Source organism: Suricata suricatta, chromosome 2 (assembly GCF_006229205.1).
Source record: "Suricata suricatta isolate VVHF042 chromosome 2, meerkat_22Aug2017_6uvM2_HiC, whole genome shotgun sequence".
Classification (NCBI taxonomy): Eukaryota; Metazoa; Chordata; class Mammalia; order Carnivora; family Herpestidae; genus Suricata; species Suricata suricatta.
In genome coordinates this window covers 148361570-148387663 of record NC_043701.1, presented here as the reverse complement: position 1 = coordinate 148387663, position 26094 = coordinate 148361570, and the positions used below count along the sequence as shown (strand labels likewise).

Genomic DNA, 26094 nt, shown 5'->3' with positions numbered 1-26094 from the left:
TTAATGGCATAAAACTCATGTGACAACCATAACATATATTAGTTGGTTGTCACAACAGTTTTATATACTTTCATATAAAGTATCCTTTAGAATCCTGAGGCTACAAAGGTGGTACATCTTTAGTAATGAGTTCCCATCCCTAATATGGGTATTAAATCATAAAAGATGATGATAATAATGGCTTCTTTGGAGATAAAGACTGGCCATGCACCTTTAAGGTGTTATTGGCAGAATAGTCGGCCAATGTTATAGCCACTTCTGCTACCGTGCTTTGGAAGGGGCTGATTCAAGAACTGTCTTTTTCTTTTATCCAGAAATAATCAGTTCATCAAAAGGAGCTCTTCCTACTATCTCTGATATTGGATTATAATGTCAAGAAACACCTCTCTAGGATACTTTCTCAAAACCCAACCAGCACTCCAGCATGGCTCTAGAGTGGCCAGTGACAGAGGTCATGAAATTACACATTAATTCTTCATCCTTCCTGTTTTTTCACTTAGACCATATCTTTCCCCAGGCAACAAAGACCTCCATTTCAATTTTTGTTTTATTCTTCAAGTATGCTCCACGGTCAGTTCTAATATTCATTTTCTTAAGTGGAACAAAGTTTAAGAAGAGTTTACTCTGTACATACCATAAAGAACCTTCCTCTTATTTCTCTCTGTAAAAAACAGTATACATAATGAAATGATTGTTAGGCTTATATTTCAAAAGAATAGCTTACCTACTCTTTTCCCTGCTGCTGTGTTATTTCCATTCATTCCAATGCCACGGACAGACTATAATTAAAACACAAAAAACATCTACAGAGGTAAGTTAATGGAGAACAGAAGAAAAGATCACTAAACATGAAATGCTTGTATTTTTTTATGGAAATGCTGTTGGGCTTTCATTTCATTAACTTGGAATCTGATTCTCATATGCAGTAATATTGTACGTATTTTTCTTTAAGAGAATGAAATTTGATGGCGTAAAAGTTCTTATATGGGGAAAAATTAATAAAAATATTTAGCATTAGGAGCACCTGGGTGGCTCAGTTGGTTAAGTGTTCGACATTGGCTCAGGTCATGATCTCCCAGTTTGTGGGTTTGAGCCCCATGTCGAGCTCTGTGCTGACAGCGCAGAGCCTGGAGCCTGCTTCGGATTCTGTGTCTCTCTACCTCTGTCCCCCTCCCCAACTTGTGCTTAGTCTCTCTCTATCTCTCTCTCCAAAATAAATAAACATTAAAATTTTTTTTTAATATTTAGCATTACAAATAGATGATAAATTGTTGACACAAAATTATTTTCAAATTACAATTCTCAATTTAGGACTAACATCTTATTTATAATTCAACTATCAAAAAGATTTTCTACAAACTAGATTAACATTTTAAGAGACACTTATAAAAAGAATTCAACCTTAGGTCTCCTTATTTATGTAAACAAAAAATAAATGTTTAATATGGTGAATAACTATAAGGATAACTAGTAGAACATATTGCCAAACAAATACTTACTAGAAAAAAATCTGTAGGCTCTAACTGGGGAGAACTTTTCCTAAGGCTTTCTTCCTGAGAATGGTGCAGGCTCACAGACAGCCCCATTCCAGGGGTCCGAAGCCTGCCCGCCCCACGTGTGCTCTGCACGCCATCTCTGCTTGGGCCCCGGGCCAGTGAAGCAAAAAAACCTTTATTATTTACACAACCAACAGGCTCTTTGGAAGACTTGTTAGCCATTTCTGTGATATCCCGGGCCTCAACTTTAGAAATAATATCAGCTCTTTTCCCAGGGGAATCAACTTTAACAGCTCGAAAGCGAGTAGTCCTAGAGAAAGAAGAATCAGTTATATTTCGAACATCCAGTGACTGCAGCCCATTTTGTGAAGCAGAAGACTGGAGATTCCCAGACTCAAAAGATTTGGACTGTCCCTGTGATTTCATCAGAGAATTATGGAGTGACATTGGTGTAGAACAGTGAAGAGGTGACAAGAGTCTATTCTTGTGAGGACTTAATTCATGGTGGTCGAGAACCGTAGTTTCTACTGATTCATCACTCAATATTCTTGCAAAGTGTTTAAGATGCTGTTCTTTAGCTTTCATCCCTTTATCCTCATTACTGAGTAAGAATTCTGGATTTACCTTCCGTGTGCCTTCTAAGCCACTGCTCTGTTCATTGGTGTTTCCTTCTGTAAATGAAGCAAATGAACCCACTTCAGGTAGAAGTGTTTCTTCAGTTATACATTCATCTAAAGTTGGAAATAAAGTAGCATCATTCTCATTATCAGATGACAAATTTCCTGAAAAGTGTTTTGTCCGCCTAGGCAGGAATGATCCAAGATGAAGAACAGAATCTGCAAGCTCTTTGTCATTTTCCAACTCGGTATGGGATATGTGAGGTGGTGGCTTGATGCTACTGTTGGAATGAGACAGTGTGTTACTCTCCCAGTTATCGTCTTCCTTAAGAAAATCGCTCTTGATAGATGATATGGGTCTGAGAGTGGAGGGCAGAGTTGCCAAACTTGAAACTGCATTGCTGGAAGTTTCAGGTAGACACGTATTCCCAGGAGAAGGTAAACAAGACTGCCCAATGTGGGGAAGAACCCTTAACGACCTGTGGCGAGCAGCTGCTGTGGAACTACTAGAAGGTCGAGGAGCTATAGGTGGATGAGGTTTTACCTTGACAGCTTTCTTAGGCTAAAAAAAAGAGTGAATATATAATTCCTTGCAGTCATTTTTGTCTACACATTAACAAAAATTAATGAAGGAAGAAAACGTTATTTACTGCAGCAATCGCATTTTGATTACCTCAATTTTAAACGTCTTAAAGATTAAAATCTTAAGTTTAAAACTGAGATGAATTTTGCTCTCTTCCTCCACTGAGTATAATTTTCTGAAAATGTTAAAAGGAATTTTATTTATCTTCCTCACTACTGATTATTTGTCAGAGTTTTGCTGAGAAGAAAACTCACTGATTATGCTAGATATATTACTCATCTATTGTAGGCCCCCAACAATTTTCCCTAGTAAGATGAGTAAGTGTTGGCTACATAAAACTACTACAGAAAAGAGTTAACCTACACTGCTATCCTTGGAAAGGCCTGCCTCCAGGATGGCCCTTGGCTAGCTTCTGGGAACGTGTATTTCAAGAGGGTTCTCATTACCCTTATAGGAAAGTGCCTAATCTGTTTGTGCAAGCACTACGGTTTATGCTAAACATTAGCTTTCCTTCTGGGAGTCTGGACTTTTGGTACATGCTAGACAGAGGGTGCCTACATGAACAGCCCCCAGTAAAAGCCTTGGACACAGACTCAATAATAGCCTTCCCTGGCAGACAGTAATATTCCACATGTACTGACACAGCTCGCTGACAGATGCATAAAGCATGTTCTATGAGACTCCACTGGGAAAGGACTCTGGGAGGCTTGTGCTTGGTTTTCTCTGGACTTGAGCCATGAGACTTTCCCCTTTGAAGATTTTACTTTGTACCCTTTTGTTGTAATAAATCTTAGCCATGAATATAATTATATGCCTGTGAGTCTTCCTAGCAAATCATCAAACTGCAGAATGGTCTAGGGGTCCTCAATAGAGTAACTTTTAATAAAAGTATTACAACAATTTATGATGTTATGGATAAACTTAAAATGGAAGGAGAAAGATGCAACCTAAATGCCCATCAATATATGAATAGATAAAGAAGATATCAGATATATATATATCATGGAATATTACTCAGGCATAAAAAGAATAAAATCTTGTCATTTGTGACAATACACATACACTTTGAGGGTAGCATTATACTAAATGAATTAAGTCAGAAAAAGTGAAATACAATGTTTTGTATACAAATGTACAAAATTTACTTACATAATTTAAAAAACAAAACAAACTAACAAAAAAGCAGAAACAGACCCATAAATATAGAGCCCAAACTGGCATTTGCCAGGGGGAGAGAGGGAAGAGGTTAGGCAAAAGGGGATGAAGGAGAGTGGGAGACACAGGCTTCCAGGAGAACGACTAAGTCATGAGGATAAAGGTACTGCACAGGGAAGACAGCCAACGGTATTGTAGTAGTGCTCTGTGGTGACAGATGGTAGCTGCACTTGTGGTGAGCAGAACAGCAGAATATACAGAGCTGTGCAATCACTATGCCATACACCTGAAACTAATATAACATTGTGTGTCAACTATACTTCAATTCTTAAAAATGTTAATGGAGAAAGCAAAATAAGTTCATTGATTGTAATTAATAAGTCAAAAGATATTGCTCAAAAATGGAAAATAAAAGAGTGGAAGTTTAAGTAAGTTAAAGGCAGATAAAGGACATGATAATAGATATTAATCTAAAGTTAAACAACAGATGGGGTGCCTGGGTGGCTCAGTTGGTTAGGTGTCTAACTTTCGCTTAGGTCATGATCTCGAGCTCTGCGTTGGGCTCTGTGCTGACAGCTCAAAGCCTGGAACTTGCTTTGGATTCTGTGTCTCCCTCTCTCTCTGCCCCTTCTCTGTTTGTGCACTCTCTCTCAAAAATAAATAAACACTAAAAAAAATTTTTAATAAAGTAGAACAAAAGCCTTCTCTGAAGTACCAAAAAGTACACACTCATACACACACACATCCATGCATATACAAAAGAGAGGAGATCATTAAAATACTATATCTATATCAAGACATTTGAGACCATATATGAAACTCCTAGCGCTAATGTGATTAAATTACCTATTTTTTAAAATTTCAAACTAGTTCACAAAGCAAAAAAACCAACTCTATAATGTATATAAAATAGATACTGAAAACAAAGTAATTCAAAAGCTAACTTTATTTTATTTTTAAATTTTTTAAGATTTTATTTTTAATGTTTTATTTATTTTTGATACAAAGAGAGATAGAGCATGAGAGGGGGAGGGGCAGAGAGAGAAGGAGACACAGAACTGGAAGCAGGCTCCAGGCTCTGAGCTAGCTGTTAGCACAGAGCCTGACATGGGGCTCGAACCCACGAACATGAGATCTGACCTGAGCCGAAGCCGGAGGCTTAACAGACTGAGCCACCCAGGCGCCCCTAAGATTTTATTTTTATGTAATCTCTACATCCAACATGGGCAGGCTCTTGATCTTGGAGTTGTGAATTTGAGCCCCACAATGAGTGTAGAGATTACCTGGAGAAAAAAAAGTTTGCCTAAAAGTGAATTTTAAAAGACATGGGAAAAGGTATACCAAGTAAATGAAAACAGTAAGATATCAAGGGTTATGGGCCTGATGGCAAGGAAAATTGAAGCTGAAAGAGATGAAACACTCTATAACAACTGCAGTAGCAGTATAATTAAAATATAACAGTTTAGGGGCACCTAGGTGGCTGTTGGTTAAGTGTCTGACTTCAGCTCAGGTCCTGATCTCGAGGTCCATGAGTTTGAGCCCTGCATCAGGCTCTGTGCTGACAGCTTGGAGCTAGGAGCCAGCATCAATTCTCTCTCTCTTTCTCTCTCTCTCAGCCCCTTTACTCTGTCTCTCTTTCTCTCTCAAAAATAAATAAACATTAAAAAAAAACCTTTAAATAAAACAAGTTATTCAACAATCACACCACAAGCACATTCTTAAAGCAAAAAACTATGGAAGATGAAAAGAGAAATACACAGATGTCCACCAACAATGGACTTTTACGTATCATTAGTTTTGTCAAAAAAACATTAAGCTGACCAAAACAAAGCAAAAAGGGAATCCAAACAACTGAGCACCAAGGTCAATCTTACAGTTATCTATCAAACTTTTACCCTGATGATACATAATGAACCATCTTCTGAAGTATACTTGGAATATTCATGCAGAGTGATCTTAGATCACAAATAATCAGGTTTATTAAGTAGAAATACAAACATCTGATTTCCATAAAATCACTGTTTTTAATTTCAATAAAACTAGAAATCAAAAACAATGACAAATCAAAAAGCTTCTGTCACCAGGAATTTTTCTAAATGCTATTAGACAACCCTTGGATTAAAGAGGCATATCAACTAAAATTGCAAATTTTCTTTTAAAAAAAACTGCGAGTTGACATTAAATGCCTCCTGATGCTTTATACTCAGAAGAATATATCATGTAAGTAATATTCCTGCCAACAATGTTTAAGCTGCATCTAATCATGATGAAATAATCAGACAAATTCAAATTGAGGATATTCTATAAAAATAAAACAACTGGCCTACATACAAACATATCTGACATGAAGAAGGCTAAGAAAGAAACAGTTTTTATATAAAAGAAGACCAAGAAAACATAATAACTAAATGCAATGCATGATTCTTGACTGGAACCCAGATTGAAAAGAGAGCCAAAAGCAAAACAAACCAAAATCAAGTACATTATTGGGCCAAAGAGAAATGTGAATATAGACGACAGAATGTATACCAGTGATAAGTCATGTGTATGGTAACTGTATTGTGGTGACGTAGGAGAAGGCCCTTGTTCTGAAGGGATATACGCAGAATGAAGTATTTAGGGGGAAATGGTATCTGCAACTAACTCCCAAATGGATCAGGTTAAATAAAAGGGAGAAAGCAAATGTGAAAACTGTTCATTGACGGGTCATGCTAAAGTGTATGTGCATGTCTGCTATGCTACTCTTACAACATTTCTGAAAGACTGAACATTTTTCAAAACACAAAAGGTAAAATAAGTTTTCAAAAACACTGAGAAAATCCATTGTTAGAAATCTTTACTAAATGAAAAGAAATACTAAAAGAAATGATTCAGACTGAAGGAAAATAGTCCTTGAAGGAAGCATGTAATTGCAGGAAAGAATAAAGAGCAACAAAAAAGGTAAATATTCAACAATGTTGCAGGATATAATATCAACATGCAGAAATCTGTTGCATTTCTACACACCAACAGCAAAGAAGTAGAAAAAGAAATCAAACAACCAATCCCATTTACAATTGCACCAAAACCAATAAGATACCTAAGAATAAGCCCAACTACACATGAAGATGTTCAACATCACTCATCATCAGGGAAATACAAACCAAACCACAATGAGATACCACTTCACACCTGTCAGGATGGCTAAAAATAACAACTCAGACAACAACAGATGTTGGGAAGGAAATGGAGAAAAAGAGGAACTCTTTTGCACTGCTGGTGGGAATGCAAGCTGGTGCAGCCACTCTGGAAAACAATGTGGGGGTTCCTCAAAAAATTAAAAATAGAACTACCCTATGACCCAGCAATCGGGCTACTAGGTATTTATCCAAAGGATATAAAAATGCTGATTTGAAGGGGCATATGCACCCCAATGTTTACAGCCACACTACCAACAACAGCCAAAGCATGGAAAGAGCCCAAATGTCCATCAACTGATGACTAGATAAAGAAGATGTGGTATATGTATGTATGTATGTGTGTGTACACACACACACACACACACACACACACACACGCACACACAATGGAGTATTACTTGGCAACCAAAAAGAATGAAATCAAAAAGAATGAAATCTTGCCATTTGCAACAACGTGGATGGAACTAGAGGGTATTATCCTAAGCAAAATAGGTGGGAGAAAGACAAATACATCACTTCTCTCATTTAAGAGTGAATTTAAGAAACAAAACAGATGAATATAGGGGAAGGGAAGCAAAACTAAGTTAAAAACAGAGAGGCAAACAAACCATTAGAGACTCTTAATTACAGAGAACAAACTGAGGGATGGTGGCAGGGGTGTTGGGTGGGGGGGGATGGGCACTTTGGGGGGCATTTATATATAAGTGATGAATCACTAAATTCCATTCCTGAAATCATTACTATATGTTAACGAACCTGAATTTTTTAAAAATTTTTAAATAAAAATAAAGAATAAACCCAAGTAAAGAGGTTAAAGATCTGTACTCTGGAAACGACAGAAGACTTACGAAAGAAATTGAAGAGGACATATGGGGCACCTGGGTGGTTCAGTTGGTTAAGCACCCAGCTGTTGATTTTGGTTCAGGTCATGATCTCATGGTTCATAGGATCAAGCTGGGCTCTGCACTGACTGCACAGACAGACCCTGCTTAGGATTCACTCCCTGTCTCTCTGCCCCTCCCACACATGCTTTCTCTCTCAAAATAAATAAATGTTAAAAAAAAAAAAAAGAGGACACAAAGAAATGGAAAAGCATTCTCTACTCACAGGTTGGAAGAACAAACATTGTTAAAATGTTTATACTACCCAAAGCAATCTACACATTTAATGCAATCTTTATCAAAATACCACCAGAATTTTTTGCAGAGCTAAAACAAACAACCCTGAAATATGTATGGAACCACAAAAGACCTGAATAGGCAAAGCAATTCTGAAAAACAAAAAAACTGGAGGCATCACAATTCTGTAGTTATCAAAACAGTATGGTACTGGTGCAAAAGCAGACATACAGATCAACAGAATAGAATAGAAACCCCAGAAATGGACCCACAACTGTATGGTGAACTGATCTTGGACAAAGCTGGAAAGAATATCCAATGGAAAAAAAGACAGTCTCTTCAACAAATGGTATTGGAAAAACTGGATGACAATATGCGTAAGAATGAAACTGGACCACTTTTTACACCATATACAAAAATAAATTAAAAATGGATGAAAGACCTAAATGTGTGACAGGAAACCATCAAAATCCTAGAGGAACAAATGGCAAGATTTCATTGACCTCTTTGACCTTGGCTGTAACAACTTGTTACTGCACACATCTCCAGAAGCAACAAAAACAAAAGTGAAACTGAACTATTGGGACTTCATCAAGGTAAAAAGCTTCTGCACAGCAAATGAAACAATCAACAAAATGAAAAAGCAACCTACAGAATGGGAGAAGGCACTTGCAAGTTATATATCAGATATATATAAAGAACTTATCAAACTCAACATCCAAAAACCAAATGATCCAGTTAAGAAATGGGCAGAAGACATGAATAGACATTTCTCCAAAGAAGCCTTACAAATGGCTAACAGACGCATGAAAAAATGCTCAACATCACATTTCCCATCATCAGAGAAATACAACCAAAACCATGATGAGGTACCACCATACATTTGTCAGATGTCTAAAATTAACAACACAAGAAACAACAGATATTGGTGAAGATGTGGAGAAAGGGGAATCCACTTCCACTGTTGGTGGGAATGCAAACAGGTGCAACCACTCTGGAAAACAGTATGGAGATTCCTCAGAAAGTTAAAGATAGAACTACCCTCTGACCTAGCAATTGCACTATTAGGTACTTAACCAAAGGATAACAAAACTACTGATTCAAAGGTGCATATGCACCCCAATGTTTATAGCAGCACTATCAACAATAGCCAAAGTATGAAAAGAGACCAAATATCCAACAACTGATGAACGGATAAAGATGATGTGGTACACGTATACAATTGAATATTACTCAACCATCAAAAATAATGAAATCCTGACATTTGCAATGATGTGGGATGGAGCTAGAGTGTATTATGCTAAGTGAAATAAGTCAGGTAGAGAAAGAAAAATACCATATGATTTCATTCATATGTGGAATTTAAGAAAACAGACGATCATAGGGGAAGGGAAGGAAAAACAAGTAAGATAAAAATGGAGATGGAGGCAAACCGTAAGAGACCCTTAACTATAGAGAACAAACCGAGGGTTGTTGGAGAGGTGGTGAGTGGGAGATGGGCTAGATGGGTGATGGACATTAAGGAGAGCACTTGTGATGAGCACTGAGCATTATATGTAAGTGATGAATCACTAAATTCTATTCCCAAAACCAATCCTACTCTATATGTTAATTAAATTGAATTTAAATAAAATATTAGAAGAAAAATAATACTTCAAAAAAGTAATAAAAAATAAAACTTGGTTGTACAATAGTATGAATGTACATAATACTAGTGAACTGTATGTTAACTTAAAATATACATTTTTACCACAATTAAAAACAATTTTTAAAAAATTTTAACTATAAAATCTAGGTGTGGATAAATGGGTGTTCACTGTAAAATTCTTTCAACTTTGCTGTACGTTAGAAAAAAAATTACAGACCAATTTACCTGATAAACAAAACTCTTAAATGCAACATTAGCAAATTAAATATAAAGATATAAATAGAAAATTTAATCACAACCAACAGCGTTTCATTCTAAGAATGTAAGAATGATTTCATATTAAAATTCACCACATTATCCGAAGATTTTTATTCAGTGCAAAGTGATTCTCAATTTCTCTTTGGATTTATTTGTCCAATTACTTAGAAGTGTGTTATTTACAAAATATTCGACTTTCCAGAGAGCTATTATTGACTCCTCACTTTAACCCATTATAGTAAGAATTTTTTTAATTTGAATCTTTTAAAATTTATTGGGACTTGTGTGATAGCACACAATATGGTTCTGAGTGTACTGAACAAGAATGAGGATCCTGCTGTTCTTTGGTGGAACATTCTGGTAAATGTCAGTTGGGACACGTAGGTTGATAGTGTTCAAGCCTTACATCCTTTCTGCTTTTCTATCTTTTCTACCAGTTTTTTGAGAGTGTGTGGAATTCTTCTAAAATAACTGTGGATTTGTCTGTTCTCTTTGTAGCTTTTGCTTCATGTATTTGAACTTCTGTTATTAGGTGCATAAACATGTAAGACTGTTAGGAAAGACATTTTTTTAATAGAGCTAGATCAACTGTTCATCTAGAAAACATTATCTTTACCCTGCTTTACGTTATATATTTTTAATTTTTTCAATGTTTATTTATTTTTGGAGAGAGAGAAAGACAGAGTGTGAGCAGGGGAGGGGCAGAGAGAGAGGATGACACAGAATCCGAAGTAGTCTCCAGGCTCTGAGCTGTTAGCACAGAGCCTGACGAGGGGCTCGATCTCATGAACAATGAGATCATGACCTGAACTGAAATTGGATGCTTAACTGATTGAGCCACCCAGGTGCTCCCACATTAAATCTTTTTTTTTTAAAGGGTGGATTGTATATCTAAATGAGAAAGAAACAGTTACAGAGCTTTTGCAAAACTGTTTGGTATAGTAACTAAAGTGACGCATATACCTACCCTATGACTCTACAAGTCCATTCCTAGGTCTACACCCCAAATAAAAGAAGGTATATGTCCTCCAAAAACATGTGTAAGAATGTTCAAAGCATCTCTACTGATGAAAGGCAAACACTAGGAAAAAACCCAACCTGTCAAAAAGAGGAGAGAAACAAACTGAAGTACAGTCATAAAATGGAATGGTACAAAGCAGAAAAAAGAATACTCACAAAAGTGAGTGAATTGCAAAAGTGTTATGTTGAACACAAGAAACCAGATCAAAAATAAAAGAGGAGACCTAGGTGGCTTAGTTGGCTATGGATCCGACTACTGATTTTGGCTCAGGTCCTAATCTCACGGCCATCATATCAAGTGAGGCTCCAGGCAGAGTGTGGATCCTGCTTAAGATTCTCTCTCTCTTTCTCCCTCTCTCTGACCCTCCCCTGCTCCTGCTCTCTCTCAAAATAAATAAACATTTAAAAAGAGAGTCTATATGATTTCTTTTATAGAAAATTCAACAGCTTGCAAAACTAATTTATAGTGACAAGAGTAGGAATAGTAGTTATTTCTGAAAGTAGGGAAAGGTTATAAGGAAATCTGGAGAGAAAGACCGGTCCTATTTTAATCTAGGTTGTACTTACCTGAGTATATATAAATGTAAAAATTCATCAAGCTGTACATTAAAGATTTAGGAATCTTATTATGTGTATATATTTCTAGAAAGAAAAAGGGATGAGCTATTAATAGAGTGAAAAGCAAAGTAACAGAGCAGGGAGATATATATGTGTACATATATACATATATGTGTACATGTGTATGTGTGTGTACGTGACATATGTGGCAAAGGACTTATATCCAGAATATATAAAGATAAGCAAAACATAGCACACAATAGAAAAATACTCAAGAAATCTGAACAGCATTTTACAAAAAGGGATACACAAATCCCAATAAACATGTGAAAGGTGCTCAGCTTCATTAGTCAGAGAAATGCAAATTAAAACCACAATGTGTGGCCACTACACATCAACCAGAATGACAAAAATAAAAAGAGAAGGATCATGCCAAATGTCAGTAAGAATACGTGTAACTCTCATTCACTACTGGACAGAATGTAAATTGGTTCAATTACTTTGGAATCACTTTGTTAAACTGACAGTATCTAGTAAGGCCGAACATAGGTATATTCTTTATTAAAGCCCATGTAGAAGAGATATCCATAATAAGCAAATATTAAGAGCATTTTAAAAAGTAACTATGGGAAGATTGAGATTAGGCTATTATCTATTATCCTTCTTTGCACCAGACCTCTGAAATTTTAAAAAAATCATGAATTAGTTTAAGTGCAACATATCATAGTAAATGTACTGGTGGCCTAAAAAAAAAAACAAAACAAAACAAAAAACAAACAAACAAACAAACAAAACCCATCACTTTTAGTATCTCAGTAAATAACTGAGGCCAGAAACTTGAAATGAGTAGTATTTTATAAATAATTTTTTCTCACAATTACCCACAGACCTCAGTGCTGTGAGCCCTACAGGAATAAACTAGAGAAAAGCCTGGCCAAATGTCAACAGCTTCACCTTTTTGCTGAGATTCATGTTCTCCATCTTAGCCTTCAGCAGCTTCATCTTATTCATAGTTATTGAATTTTCAATTATCTGTTGCCCAGAAGGAGAAGGCTCAATTTCTTCATCCTCATCAGCATACAAATTATACACAGAACCACCACTGCAAAGAAAACAATAATTACTATTGATAACTGCTCAATGACTAAAAATATTTCATGTGCAGTAGAAACTACAGATGCTGCTAATGACAGACAAGTAAATCTTGTCAATGTAAATTCAAGGCAAATGTATTTCAAAAAATGTATTTCTTAGAAGAAAAATTAAATAGAGTGAAGTATCATGATCCAGCACTACTAAAAATCTAGCACAGCTAAGCTTTTCTGAAGTCAGTATACAAGTGTAGGTCTCCTGGCACCTTCTATCTCACTCCCACAAGAGAACACTCCATTTCCACAAAAATGCACTGATTTCATTTTATCAGCCAAGGCTGATCATCATGAATCCTAGACCAAAGGGTGATCTGAATTCCCTTAACCATAATGAAAAACAAACTAATTCAGCGAAGTCCAGATTTTTTTATTCATCCTGAGAGGATTTTCACTAAAAAAGGAACTCACATTGGTGTCATTAAAAAACTATATGTTCTTATGGAAAAGAATATTCTTTTTCAAAGAATATATGAAAAAATAAGAATAACAATATTTTTCTCAGTATTTAAAAATGTAACCACCTAGTCAAGTCATAACACAAGTTATTAAACTTGTAAAACATCTGGATTACTGACCAGTCGCGATGACATTTATTCATAACGTAATTATTTGGAGCTCCTCTTTGACTTGCTTATCACACTATCCTCATATTTATACTTAGATATCTATCTTTCCTTCTCACTCCCCGCTACGTAAGCAAGGTGAAAGTAGACATTAGGCCTTATTCATCTTGCTAGTCTCAGTGCCTGACACAGTGCTTGACACATAGACAATAAATTTTTGTTGAACTGAACACAAACATTAGTGAAATTTCAGTCTGCTTTTTCAATAATAGCAAAATTACAATGGTAAAGGTTTGGGGAAAACACAAGCTCAGCATATTTGTGGAATGACTAACATTTTAAATAGAGAAGACTAAGAATGTGTACTGGTCACCATGTCTAATTTACTTATAGGAAAACTAAGTATATGTCTTTGCTAAAAGAAAGTATGAGGGTTAACAAAATGTCCTGTTCTATATGGTTTCAAGAAATGGAAATAATTTAGGATAGCCTTAAAAATAAGGGCATATTCCCTAGCACTTCAAAAACACATACTACCACCACACAAATGCGAAGTCAAGAATGGAAAGCCCCATTCTTAAGACTTTACCTAGTGAAAATGATGGTATTTTGAAATCATGATTACATGCACAGCAGGAATGGGGAGCAGAAGGAAGGATGGTGGGATAGGTCTCCAGAAGCAATTTAGTCCAGAGTGTTTGACCTGTGACCATCCTTTCTCCCTACTGCAGAGGCCTACCATAGCATGAAGACTGCCACAATGGGAACAACACTAAAGTCACACTGCTATCACTGAATGCCACTCTGCCAGACACTTTTTACATGTTATTTCCAATCCTCACAAAAACTATATATGGTGAGGAGTGGCTGGGTGGCTCAATCAGTTGAGCATCTGACTTCGGCTCAGGTCATGATCTCATGGTTGGTGGGTTCGAGCCCTGCTGTCAAGCTCTGTGCTGACAGCTAGCTCAGAGCCTGGAGCCTGCTTTGGATTCTGTGTCTCCTCCTCTCTCTGACCCTCCCCGCTCATGCTCTGTCTCACTCTCTCTCTCAAAAAAATAAATAAATGCAAAAAAACCACACTATATATCATGATATTATATCTCATTTTATAAATGAAGAAACTGCAGTTGAGAGAGGTTTCACGAAATGGTAGACTTACCATTCAAATCCCTGGTCCCAAAGCCTATTCTTTATACTGTTTCCTGTTACTTCTTCAGACACCAAACAACAGACCTTATTGCATCATGTTGTGTACCCAAAAAAGTGACAGAACTTACATGTGAGGGCTCTTGTCTTGACGTTAACTATATCTGAAAAGGCGGGATCAGTCAAGATTTTTGCTAGTGCACCCTTGGAGATATAAGAAATGACTCAAGGGTCTCAGCATGGATCCACCACGCTGGTAAAGTCTGTGAGCCTGAGTTTACGCCCCGGGAGCCTAAGCCCGTAATAAAAGCCCTTTGCTTTTGCAAAAAAAAAAAAGAAATGACTCAAGTATATTCTATCCTTGGTCATCTTGCATTATTTTAAGTGCTTCTGTCATACCTCCTATGGTTATTTTAAGTACCCATACTGAATACTCAAAGAGGTTTCTGACGTAACATTCCTATCATAAAAAATTGGTCCTTTACTGTTTCCCACGGAAACATTGTGTGTGTTTGCCTGCACACTGTGTATATGCATGTATTCTAAAAAGTACAATCATGGTAACTATTTCATTGGATGCATTTTCAAGTAATAATATGCTTTTAAATTCACTTAATTTTTTTCAAAGAACCATGTTACTGTGCTTTCTTCCACAAAGCACAGATTCAGCAGATCAGTTAAAAGCCAATCACAATTTTTTTTCAAAATGGAAAAATGTAACTAGACTAGGATAATATAGTAATGTATAAACTCAATCCATAAATATCTTTCTATTTAAATATTTAAAATAATTTCTTAAATTCCTAGATATTTCCTTGAATGCTACATTTAATTTTTTCTAAACCTTTTAATCTAATAATGTGATTAAAGAATAAAATATTAACAAATGAATAATTATCCCAACATGAATATTATTCATCCCAAAGCCAAGTCCTCACATGACTTTCACAGACGAGTTACCATTTAATTAAGTCTCGCCTTGCCTCCTTTTATTTCTTCCCCCTTAAAAAAACAGTAAAGAGGCATGATTAACTATAAAGATTTAAGACTAACATTATTGATACTAGATTTTCTATCAGAATGAATTAAATTAGCCCCCAATTCTCCATTTCTTCTTAGAGCAGGAGTTGGCAATATGGCCACAGGCCAAGTTCAGTCTACCAATATTTCTTGTGTGGTCCATTGAGTGGTTTTGACACTTTTAAATAGTTGAAAAAAATCAAAATAATATTTCATGTCAAATTATATGGAATTCGCATTTGTGTTCACAAATAAAGTTTTACTAGAACACTGCCACACAACTGATCACATACCGCAGAAGACTACTTTTTTACAATAGTAGAGTTGAGTAGCCACAACAGAATTGTATGTGGCTCTCTCACTGCTTAACACTGGTTTGGCACACTAAAATCACAGTGGCACAGTCATAATTCAACAGCATTTTGAGTACCATATGTATCATTATACCAGGACATTTACACACACACACACACACACACACACACACACACACACACCCACACCCCTAACATGTCAAAACAAGAAGAGTGGACTTTGAATGCTACAGTTTTTAGGCACAGTAGAGAATGGATTATTTTGTTCAATTAAATGGCAAAGCATCGTGTTTATTATGCAATGACACTTTGGCCATGTTAAAGAAAAACACCTTATTTGGATATTACCACACTAAGGACTCATCGCACTATTCCCAACGTGCTGGAAAGAATCCAAAAAATCATAAAATTTGAAATGAAATATCTCACCAAAGTAGAATTTCTTCACAAAAATAAAACATGAAAATGAGACTGCAAAAAATGAGTTTCTGAGTGGTTTCTTTACGAGCTAAGCAGGAAAATGATTGTCAAAAATGAATCAGTTAAATTAGGTTTGATCACAGCAACTGAAGAAATGTGTTCAGAGAAAATAAACTTGTTTAAAGACTACTGCTTTGGCAAGAACAATTTCTTGAAGAATTGACAACAGTCAACTAAAAAATAAGGCAAGTGATTTTTAGAGTCCTTTCCCTTGGCTTCTGTACTGTCCAGTTGTTTTTGTTCATCAGGGCATCAACACCAACTTGGAAGTTACCAAAGAACTAGCCCCTATGAATAGTCTCTATGAAACAACTCCAGGGAAGATGTTCAAAGAAATTGCTAAAACACTAATTCGGTACAATTTGAACAGAAATCTCCTATAATTAAATAAAAATATGTGTGAACAGAAAAAAAAATTAGTTAGACAAATTTACAAAGTTAAGGAAAATGTAAGGTGTTTAAAGACTATGGTTACTCACTCTATTATTCTTCACCAGCAGGTATTTAGGAGTAAATATTTGACTGTATCATGTATTATTAAACTAGTAGGGCCCACGGTAGTAAACTTTTCTGGCTCATGGACTTAACCATCAGTTCAGTGTCTTGACAGTAGGAGTTTTATTATGATTCTGTTAGCTCAGGACTAACACCGAATTCTGAAGAACAACCACCTTTAACTGCTAATATAAAACAATGGAAGGCTTTGAAAATTAGTTTTTGCTGTGGACTTGATAATGTTTCTTACTGAATTTGACCTAAAATTACAAGGCAAAACAATGTTCCTGTAATAAACTCCTGCTGCAGTAATGTCATTCTGACAATGCCAACATTACTTTGAACCACATGGCATGCTTTCAAAAGTTAAAAGAAAGCAAGAACATTCCCACACCAATTTATAGTGGGTCTACTTTCTAAATTCCCAGCAGTGTTTTCATACCTCACTGCAAGTTAAAGGAAATTTCCCTATTTCAAAATCTATTTAAATGAGCAATTGCGGAGCTCCACATATCTTGAGGTAATTAATATGTAATGTATTGCAATGCTAAAGGCAAACAGCCAGTGAGTACTGTAATAGAATTCTATAAATGCCTTCCAAGCAATGCAATATACTCAGTTAAAATCATATACAATATCACTAGTTGGCGATGTCTATCTGTATGAAAAAAATTTTCAAAGATAAAATACATAAAATCTTATTACAGATCTTATTAGCAAATAAAATTTTGCAACTGATTTTGCAAATCTGATAGATAACACTAGCTTGCAACCTCAAGTAAAATATTACTCCCATAAAAAAGCATTCAATTCTCTTTATTGGACCTGAATTACACACACACACACACACACACACACACACACAAACACGTACTCAATTATTCTTATATTTTGAATTTTGTCAGTAAAAATTTTGTGGAAATTTGTTTTCTCACTTGTTATGAAGTGTCTACATAGTATCCTTGATTTTATCTTTTGGTCTCAAAATCCTTAAAATCCTAAAATAGTTACTATTTGGCCCTTTACAAAAAAGTTTTGCCGCCCCCTATTGGAGAGTAAGAAAGGCTCTCCTACAATAGTCAAGATAAATGTCATTCAAGGTATGACCAGAAAAAGGTTTCTACTCCCCTTTCTCATCTACCCTATTCCTTGTCCAATTCTGGTAAGTGGATATAAAGGATGAGAAAAATTAAAAAACATCTTCATAGGAACAATAATACAATTTTAATTAAATCCTCAGCAACATTTGGGCTATGTCTTAAACATGAACAAAAGCTGGCTGAGAAGAAATTGAGATAAAGGAGAAAACAACATTTCAAGCAAATAGTAAAAGATATACAAAAAACATGGCATAATGAGAAACTGATGATGATCAGTTGTAAAGGGCCTTACATACTAAGTCAAGGGGCTTAGATTTTCTCCTTTAGGGAAAGAGCCAAAAGGATGTTCTAAGGAAGGAAACCAAAATAACAGTGAGCTAGCACATGGAGAGACTGGCATGAAAAAAGTTCTGTTCATGGGCACCTGGGTGGCTCAGTTGGCTAAGCATTGACTTTGGCTCAGGTCATGATCTTGCAGTTTGTGAGTTCGAGCCCAGCATCAGGCTCTGTGCTGACATCTCAGAGCCTGGAGCCTGCTTCGGATTCTGTCTCCCTCTCTCTGCCCCTCCCCTGCTTGCCTGCTCTCTCTCTCTCTCTCAAAAAAAAAACCAAAACAAAACAAAACATTTTTTTAAAAGAAAATAAAAAGAAAAAAATTCTATTCATGGTCCAAGTAAGAGACAATGGGTTAAGACTGTAGCCTTCATCTCCCCCTCTTCTCTACTTCTGGCCTAGAAGGTTATGGTTACCACATGGTTACTACGATGCTGTGTAGTGCTAACCAGATCCTAACAAGTTAGAGTCAACAGTCAACACTCATTTGTCATAGTCTGCTCTCAAATAAGAAGTCTATTCCTTCTTTCACATAACTTGTGGTGGGCAGAATTTAAAGAAATTCCCATGATTCCCAATCCCTGGTGCTTGGTTTTCATACCCAGGAAACTCCTCTATGCTTGAGTATGAACATGACCTAGGACTTGCTTCTGGTCAATAGAATATGTGGCAAAAAAAGATTTTTCAGATGTAATTTAGGTCCCAAATCAGTTGATTTTGAGTTAATCAAAAGGGAATTGGGGGCAACCTCTAACCAAAAGCCAAAAAAAACCAAAATAAAAGAACAAACAAAAAACAGGCCTTCAGTCATAACAACCACCAGGAAATGAATTATGCCAATAACATGAATGAAACTAAAAGCAGATTCTCTTCCCTCAGTCAAGCCTTCAGATAAGAGCCCATCTTTGTCAACACCTTGACTGCAGCTTTGGGAGACCCAGAGCAGAGCAATCAGCTGAACGGTGCCGAGACTCCTGAGCCACAGAAACCGTACTCCAGATCCAGACTACTAGTTATTTTTTCTAGCCTGGTTTTGTCACTAGCTTTTTACACTATGGGATTAAATTTAGGTACTTGTGCCACAAAAGACCTCCAAAAAGCCAAAGCAATCTTGAGAAAGAAGAACAAAGCTGGAAGTATCACAATGTCAGAATTCAAGATATACTACAAAGCTGTAATAATAAAACATTATGGTGCTCACAAAAATACACATAGATCAATAGAACAGAATAGAGCCCAGAAATAAACTCAGGTTTAAATGGTCAATTAAACTACAATAAAGAAGGCAAAATTATATAATGGGGAAAAGACAGTCTCTTCAACAAATTCTGCTTGGAAAACGATATCAACACACAAAAGAATCAAACTAGACCACTTTCTTGTACCATACACAAAAATAAACTCAAAATGGGTTAAAGACTTAAATGTGAGACCTGAAACCATAAAACTTCTAGAAGAAACCACAGGTAGTAATTTCTCTGATATCAGCCTTAGCAAAATTTTTCTAGATAGGTCTCCTCTGGCAAGGAAACAAAAGCAAAAATAAACTATTGGGATTATACTAAAATAAAAAAGCTTTTGAATAGCAAAGGAAACCTTCAACAAAATGAAAAGGCAATGTATTGAATGGGAGAAGATATTTGCAAATGATATATCTTATAAGGGGTTAGTATCCAAAATATATAAAGTTACATAATTCAACACCCAAAAAACACAATGAATCTGATTAAATTTAGTGACCTACAATACCTTCCCTTCTTTTGTTTGCTTAGAAAACTCCTACTCCTCTTTTAAGGTCCCTTCTTCTCAGAGATTGTCCCTAACTCCCCACCTTTCAGGCAAAATGAAGGCCCTCTCATCTGGCTTTCCAAAGATGTTGATATCTTTTTATTACAACTGGCAAGATTATATTATTGATACTAGTTATAGCAGATTGTATGCTCCATGACAAGTATCTTTGAATGCCAGTCCTAGTGTACAGGATGGCTATAAAAGTTCATTAAATGTTTAGTGACTTCAAGTGAGAGGCAATAAAGATTCAAAGTAAGACAGAATACAAAGAAACTCACAAGTTACCTTGTCTGATTTCCTAACTGTTCTATTGCCTAGCTAAGTACCTTTAAGTTGTTTCTTTCTGAGTTTAGAATATAACAACTCTTCCCTCTTTTATAGAATAGTAAAATAAGACCAGAGAAGTAAAGAGATTTAGCTAACTTTAAGTAATAGAGTTAAATTTTGAAAAAAACAAAACACAAAAACAGCAACTCTTGGTTCAACCCTTTCTATCATGCCAAGGTTGTACACTAACACACAATTATAACAAAACTCTATAATCTAGTAGGCATCTTAAGAGTTTCATAAAGTGACAGAAATAAATTTTTATATGAAAAAATCCTACTCCATAAACAATTTTCAGTTTTATAAGTTACTCTCTAAATGTCAATCATATGAAGAACAATTTCAGAATTACATACCTGGGGCAGGGGGGTGGGGAGAATGCATGAAATTTAGTCCATCGTATGGATGTAAGATTATTTTGACAACACAAAGCAAACGCTGAGGTTTGTGATTATATCACACAACATTCTCCTCATCTAAGTGAGACATGCAAATGAAAACCTATTTACCTTAAAGATTCAGATAATGGTGTTAAAGTGCCATCTACTACACGAAAGTAATTCAACTGATCTCCTTCTCGGTATACCAAAAATGTAACTTGTTTGGTGCAGAAGGTCTTCTCCCAGGCCTCATCTCGACTGGACTCCAGGTACTCAGCCATCTCCCTAAGTGGATCTTCCATAGGAACTACAAATAGAAAAATTGATAAACAAGCTTTCAATTTATATCAAGTTTAATGCACGTTGGTACAGTGACAGAATATAATGTGCTTAACTGGAACAACAACTCTGTGCAAACAACATACAGTATGTGATATTCTTTAAATAAGTTTCTGGTCTTTTTAAAGTTAATACAGAATTCCCTATATTGTACTAATATGAAAGAAATACATAATATGAAAAAGCATTGTTATGATGTTAGGTATAGGGCTTAACCAAATACATCAGTATTTTCCAGTGCCACAAGAGTCTGGATTTGCTGATTCTAGGACATTTTCATTTCATACATCTACTTCCTATATTTTCCAATACTGATTATATCTGTAATTTAAAAGCAATATAAATTCTATTTACTTTACATTAAAAAAACAAACATACATAATTGGGAGACATGTTAGAAATCAAAAGCAAGTGAATCCCTCTTTATTTTTTTTCTTCTAGCTTTAGATTCTTCTTAGAGCAGTTTCTTGATACGAAGTTAGGTAATTAAAAGTCCACGACAATCGAGAACACAAAGGGTCACTGAGTGTACTAAAACTGCAGGGTGTGTTATGGTCAGTATGTTGTTTCTTGAAAGCATGCCCCCAGAACCCCGACTGTCCTGGTAGGTATCCATGTGTCCCGAGCACAAGGACTACGGGGGAGCCCCCACTACTAGAGGCTCTGTGGCCTGGAGTTGTCCTCAGGTTTGATACTGCAGCCATCATGCTCTTGTGCACAGCAGCCACAGATGCTGCTCCTGTGATGGGGAGGGCCTCAAGAGATTTCTAGCTCAGAGAGTGAATGTTCTAAAAGACTCTGAACCCCAATCTTAAGCAATGATTACAGGGAGGGAAAAGCTCACTCCCAAAAACTCTCATGTCAAGCTGCAGAAACATTTGGTCTTCCCTAAAAGGGCAACAATTTCTCAAATTCCCTAACTTTGATAAAAACAAGTTATTTATTAAGAGAATCATAGTGCTACTGCTACCTTCTATAAAAGTTACAGCAATAAATTATAGCAGTAAGAAACTTTAAACTGTGAAAGGCAAAAACATTAAGGATGTCCCCATATCCTGAATCCAATTAACAATCACACAAAAACAAGAAATAATAAGGTTTAGCTTATTTTGAAAAATATATGGATGTTTTTTGATCAACTCTTGCACAGGCACAAAATGTGCAAATATTAAAGGACGTGTTTATAACAAGTTCTTGCCATTTTTAAGTTACGGCTACATTTTCCACATTACATGAATAAGAAATAAAATCAATGCTACTGCCATTACTAAAGCCACGTGAAAGCCTTACTTAAATCAATATGGTGTGCCTTACTGAAGGAGCCACTGAGGTTGAGTGTGTGTGGGCATCTGTGTATGGGTATGCCACTTCGATTTCACCACATATAACACAGTATTATATATGGGATAAATTTTGGTTTTGGAAAGGATTTTTCTATGCTCTTTTGATAACAATGAATTCAAACATAGTTTTAAAAACTAAACATTACTGAAACTCACATAACAAAGGTATTTTCTAAATCATAATTTTCAAGTAAGACTAAATAATTAAAAATATGCTTTCTCCAATACAATATGGAAAAATTCAAGATCTGGGTATAGTTTTTCTTCTTCACAAAGTTTTCAAGGATGTAGGGAGACAACAGCAAGCTTTTCATTTTAAAGAGGTTGATTCAATAAAGGTAAAATTATTAAATACATAATTTAAAATGTAAAAAAAAGACAAGTTCTAGGTGCTAAATATTCAGATTTATAAACAAGGCACAGCAAGTTGTGGGGAGAAAAGTATTACACAGTTTCCACTACCTAAGGGTAGGAATGCCTTTCATTTTCATTTTTTTTTATTTTCATTTTTCAAGTGGTAAATAAAATAAAACAAAACCCACACACATATATTTTTAACTCAGAATCTATAGCACTTGCACTTCTCTTCATAAACATAAACTAATTCTGGTCCTAGTAAGAAAAGCAGGTGTTCTGATAAAACACCTTGGTTTAAAGACAATACTATACAAAATAACCAACTTTCCAAATTTTAATACAGTGTAAATCACATGGCATTAAACACTGTAAAATTCTATCTTACCACAATGGCTCCATAACATTTTAGGGTTCTTATACTACCTTCAGATCTGGTACTGTAAATATCCCTTTATGTCACATAGGATAATTTGACAAGCCCAATTTATAGAAAGTCCCTGATTAGGAGGGCCGGTTAATCAACTCTACCATTACTACCTTTGCTTTTTTTTTCCTAACCTATCCAAAATAGTTGAACAACTAAAGTAATATATCTCAGAAAGTCCTCCTAAAGCAGCTAGGAAAAAGATAATATCCCTAATCTAACCAAAACTATGAAACACGAAGATAAAATTTGACTCATGCAAGAAGTAAACCAGCAGTGGATTCCATACTTAACCTCGGTCTTCAGGGCTAGTAAAGGAGCAAACAATTCTGAAGGCCTTCCCCAAATGAGGCCCACAGAGCAGAAGTGCTCTGAGCAGTCCTGATTCTTGGTAGGAATTCATGTGACAAACCTGAATCAGGAGCCAATGTGAACACTCCTAGTTCTTCCCATGCTTAGAACTCTCTTGTTAATCAAGTCTCTCCTCACATCATCTTTTCCAAGGGCCCTTCCTCAATCATCCTCCCACTACCCTATTCCCAGACACTGTCACACTGCCCTATTTCCTCCGCAGTGCTTGTAACTGCCTGGAATAGCATCAAGTCTTTACATCTTTACTGTGAGCACTGTCAGGAAGCAGAAACGTTTTTCTTCTGTGGAACCCTGCATTGAACACCTAGTAGATGCATAAATTGTTAAATGAATGAATTCCAGAGGCTGAAAAAGGATTTAAGAGGGCCATAACAATATCCATGAAACCCTAACGCAGTACAAACCATGCTAACAGACAACTTTAGAATTTTCTATAATTTTCTATAACAATCATTACACCCAGAATTGAAGACTCAGTGGGTAAAAAAAAAAAAAAAGCAACAAACTGGTATGAACCTAAACACAATGATAACAACATATTTACACTACATATTCCATTTTCTTTCCAAATACTGGTGAGATTTATTTTTAAGTATCCCTGGTTCCTGCTTCTGGGCATTTAGGCTTTAAAGAACAATGCTTAGAAAAACAAATGTCATTCTTCTAAGACCTAACAGCAGAAAGAGAACCTGATAAAACTTGAGACTATAAAATTACTAACTCGCTTAAAAATTATTATTGTAGGGGTGCCTAGGTGGCTCAGTTGGTTAAGCAACCAACTTCAGCTCAGGTCATGATCTCACAGTTTGTGGGTTCGAGCCCCACCTTGGGCTCTGTGCTGACAGCTCAGAGCCTGGAGCCTGCTTCAGATTCTGTGTCTCCCTCTCTCTCTGTCCCTCCCCCACTCATGCTGTTTCTCTCTGTCTCAATAATAAATAAACATAAAAAAAATTTTTTAATTATTGTCAACTTGCTTTAATATACATAATTAACAAACGCCTACCTCTTCTAGTATTTATAGGTCCACCACGCATAGCCAAAACCAGCTTCAAGGTACAACCTTCTGAAATGCTGTGGATAGTTAACACAAAAAAACCCATAATAATTGAAGTGTATTCAGTGTTACATATATACATAATTATGTGCTGGTTTATCAGGCATAGTACTTACCCTCTATAATATAAAAAATATACAGCAATATGCATAAATATAAAATGTTAACTTAATTACTTATATAAATAATGAAAAAAGAAGTCCTCATAATCTTTAAATATGACATGACATCTCAGAATAAAAATACTGTGAAGGATCTCTGTGATTATGTAGTTTAACCCCTTTGTTTCACATGTAAAGAAAACAAGGCCCTAAGTAAAAAAAGAAGTTTGCCCAAGATCCAAAGTATTAGAAAACATATCTATTTAATAAAATAAAAAATTGAAAAATAGCAAATCTACAAGATCTCCAGAATCCCAGTGCTATTTCAGATATTCTGCATGGCCTCTGACCCTTTTGTTCTTAAGGGTGAAGAATTATGTAAGAGAAGAGAGCAAGAAAGAAGTCAAATAGTGTACCTGTAATCACTAGTGCACATAGTATCACTTAGTAGCAGAATGAGGGCTTAATAAAAAACTAAAGATTTGGTGAAAAACAAAACTCTCTTTCCCAATATTCCTATCAAGTGTTTTAATTTTTCATTATTTTTAATTAAAAATTTTTAATTCTAGTGAAGTTTATATACAGTATTATATTAGTTTGAGGTGTATATAACATAGTGACTTCAACAATTCTATATATTTTTGGTGCTCATTATAAGTATACCCTTAATTCCCCTCACCTATTTCACCCATTCCCCTACCCACATCCCTTCTGGTGACAATCAATTTGTTCTCTATGGTTAAGAGTCTATTTCTTGATTTTGTCTCGTTTTTCCTTTGCTCACTTGTTTTGTTCTTAAATTCCACATATGAGTAAAATCATATGATATTTGACTTTGTCACTCTCTAGCTCCATCTATGTTGTTGCAAATGCAAGACTTCATTTTTTTAATGGCTGAATACTATTCGTGTGTGTGTGTGTGTGTGTGTGTGTGTGTGTGTGTACTCTTTCATCTACTGATGGACACTTGGGCTGCTACCATAATTTGGCTGTTGTAAATAATACTGCTATAAATATAGGGGTGCACATATTTCTTTGAACATGTATTTTTTAATTCCTTGACCAAATACCCAGTAATGTAATTATTGGATTGTTGGGTAATTCTATTTTTAATTTTTTGAGGAACCTCGAAACTGTCTTCCACAGTGGCTGCACCAGTTTGCATTCCCACCAACAGTGCAAGAGGGTTCCCTTTGCTCCATGTCTTCGCCAACATCTATTATTTCTTGTTTTAATTTTAGCCATTCTAACAGGTATAAGGTGTTATCTCACTGTAGTTTTGATTGTATTTCCCTGATGATAAGTGATGTTGAGCATCTTTTCATGTATCTGTTGGCCATCTGTATGTCTTCTTTAGATAACTATCTAT

At 35.7% G+C, this 26094-nt stretch overlaps 1 protein-coding gene across 3 annotated transcripts in view; it reads right to left on the bottom strand.

The window, feature by feature from the left end:
- Window positions 1-26094, bottom strand: part of ZFAND4 (zinc finger AN1-type containing 4) — a 58023-nt gene that overhangs the window by 8765 nt on the left and 23164 nt on the right. For 2 of the 3 annotated variants that reach the window (XM_029932142.1, XM_029932141.1), the window contains exons 3-7: window positions 24574-24641; window positions 20865-21042; window positions 12587-12734; window positions 1500-2675; window positions 725-779 (exon numbers count right to left, since the gene is read on the bottom strand). In XM_029932142.1, coding sequence (XP_029788002.1) covers window positions 725-779; window positions 1500-2675; window positions 12587-12734; window positions 20865-21042; window positions 24574-24641 — 1625 coding nt within the window. Of the gene's footprint in view, window positions 1-723; window positions 804-1499; window positions 2676-12586; window positions 12735-20864; window positions 21043-24573; window positions 24642-26094 lie in introns of those variants that run through there. The other variant, XM_029932143.1, reaches the window with a different exon arrangement.